General features: G+C 46.1%; 1 protein-coding gene across 1 annotated transcript; it reads right to left on the bottom strand.

Annotated features, from left to right (window-relative positions):
* Nucleotides 1-481: 481 nt before the first annotated feature.
* Nucleotides 482-2,011, bottom strand: adoa (2-aminoethanethiol (cysteamine) dioxygenase a). The gene has a single exon (XM_062526475.1). The coding sequence runs from the start codon at nucleotides 1,739-1,741 to the stop codon at nucleotides 983-985; it is 759 nt and encodes a 252-aa protein (XP_062382459.1). The 5' UTR covers nucleotides 1,742-2,011; the 3' UTR covers nucleotides 482-982.
* Nucleotides 2,012-2,464: the final 453 nt, after the last annotated feature.

Below are 2,464 nucleotides of genomic sequence, written 5' to 3'. Positions count from 1 at the left end.
GTGTGTGTTTCTCAACAACATAACACAACTCACAGTTAGAGAACCAGTTTGCCTGAACTGAACCTTGAGCCTGAGGGTAGGCCTACCCGGCAAATAATCAGCAAGACTCCCCTCACACACACGCACCTCTTTTCTGCTCCCAAGGACGATTTAATGGAGCACTGTACTGTACTGTACGATGATTTTGGGAGCAAACACAGTGTGTGAATATGTTCCGTTTGCATCGTTCAGTATTCGGCGCCTGCTGTTATGTAGACACTCATATTACACAAATGAAACTCTCAATCTGCATGCGGGTGGTGGTGGCGGCGGCACCGTGCCTGGCATGTCGGCCGTAGCAACGGTGCCCTCCCTCTCTTAGATAGTCAGTGTGCCAACTTATGACCGTGATTCTCGAAAGGGAAGGCCTCTCGTCTTTCTCACTGAGATGCTGTGGCCTACGGTGGACACAGTATAAAAAGAAAAGAATTGTAATATCAAATGTGATGACGTGGATATTTTAATTGTGATCAAAGCATGAGGGTCATATGGTACAGACACTGCGCAAAGATTATTGTTGTTTACACATTTTTTTCTTTTCAAAATAAATTAAGCACAGGAAAGGGTATAGGTTGTAGTGTGCATGTAGACCAGGGTAAATGCCTTTAAATCATGTTTACATTCAATATTTACAGTTGCATTCAGCACTAGTTGAAATCACAGCCTGATGGATTTGCAAATTCTGCTCAAGAGACCACCGTCATATAGACCGTCTCGGGAACATGAAAGAGAAATTATTATTTAGAGAGGATATGATCACAATGCAAAGATTACTGATCCCAGCAGACTGTCATTTCGAGATATTTCCTGTATTTCGTGACACTGAATAGACGCTTTTAAGTGCTTGTTGTTTAATCTTCGTTTGAACTTCCCATGCGAGCAACAGCTCATACGCACTATAACGTGGAACACGCACAGGTGTCCTTCGCGTGGGCAGCACGTTTCAGACAGACACTTCAGGGCCAGGGTAAGGCTCGCCCCCACACCAGAAATCGGCCGGCTGAGGAACTTCTAGAAGCCACCTTTCCCCTTCCACAGTCTGATCTGAGTTTCTGTCCACCGATTTCGAAACCGTCTGTAAAACTTTGAAATAGTGACAGTCTCTCCCGTCGTCGGGGTCGTATGGGGGTGCCAGTATGTCGAGGAAAGCAGCCGGTCCTTCGACCGCGTCAATTTGATGAAGGTTATCTTTCACAGGGGTCAAAATACAAGGGCCACTGTCCTCCGTATATTCACCTATGGACCGAAGAACACAGCGCCGGATTGAATCTTTCTGGAAGGGCAACAGCGGAGGGTCGAAGAGGGGAAGACTCTGGGCACCTGGGGCATCCAACTTGTCGAAACATCGTATGTTGACCTTGCCGTAGAGAACTTTCAACACTCCGTTCATACCTGGGTGGTCGTGCAGAGGGATAGACGCCCCTGTCTTTAGCAGAAATACTCCCATACTGAACGCATCAGTTTCGCATATGTGCATGTATGTGACAGGAGGGTTGTGGGGACTCGGCATGGAGCCTTTGCTTTTCGGCGGTGTTATCTTTAGGTCTGCAGCCCTGATTTCAGTTACAAGGGTAGTCAGCTTCGCTTGATTATCCAGAAAGACATTGTTGTCCGCAATGGCGGCCGCCCCGAAGTTTTTAAACGTAGCATAAGCTTGAGTGGCGATTTTCTGGATTAAAGACGGTTTGATGTCCCGTGGCATTTTGCAGCTGGTCGTAGCCGATGCTGTTTTCTTCAGGCGCAGTCTCACGTCGAAAATTGTAGGGCGAAAGCGGGCCCGATTTCCACCGATGTAATCCAATACCCGAAACCACCAAACGGCAGACAACGCAAACAGACGTATAGAGTCAACGTTTTAAATAATCCATAGTATTACAATCAACGATTTTTGCCTCCAGATACGGTCCACATAGCTACTCGTCTCCCCACCACCCCATTCATGGCTATCTGATTCACACGTCCGCAGTTACGGCGCCTGCGTACATAAACTGCAGAATGTTGGAACTTGAAGTTCTTTTTAGCAGGTAGTGATATTTACAGATTAATGAAAACACCTAGCCTATAGTGTGATCAATTCCACCCGACGTGTATTTGACACATATTCTAACGCTAAAATTAACACAATTATTATTTGTAACCCCTTTTACAAATAAATTGTAAACGACTTGCGTAGTATTGTACTTCATTACCCAGACGCCCACTCACTTCCGAGGCGCGAGTGGGGGGAGGCCAGGCAGGCCATTGAACTTTCCCTTCCCCCACACCCTGCCCTTAACCCTTAACTTGTCATAAACTTTTTTTGAATGTGCATGGCCGTTTCCCCTTTTTGTGTTATATAACGTAGGCTAGGTTATATGGTAGCCCATGTGCAAATGCAGACTTATTAGGTTGGCTAATTAATTTAAATCCTCAGATAAAGGCAACA

The sequence above is a fragment of the Sardina pilchardus genome, chromosome 22 (genome assembly GCF_963854185.1).
Source record: "Sardina pilchardus chromosome 22, fSarPil1.1, whole genome shotgun sequence".
Taxonomy (NCBI): Eukaryota; Metazoa; Chordata; class Actinopteri; order Clupeiformes; family Clupeidae; genus Sardina; species Sardina pilchardus.
Note: the sequence above shows the minus strand (reverse complement) of the source record. Positions and strands in the feature narration are given on the sequence as shown.

Bases quoted from the DNA above. Each gene is read 5' to 3' on its own strand.
- adoa (XM_062526475.1), bottom strand. From the start codon at position 1,741: ATGCCACGGGACATCAAACCGTCTTTAATCCAGAAAATCGCCACTCAA.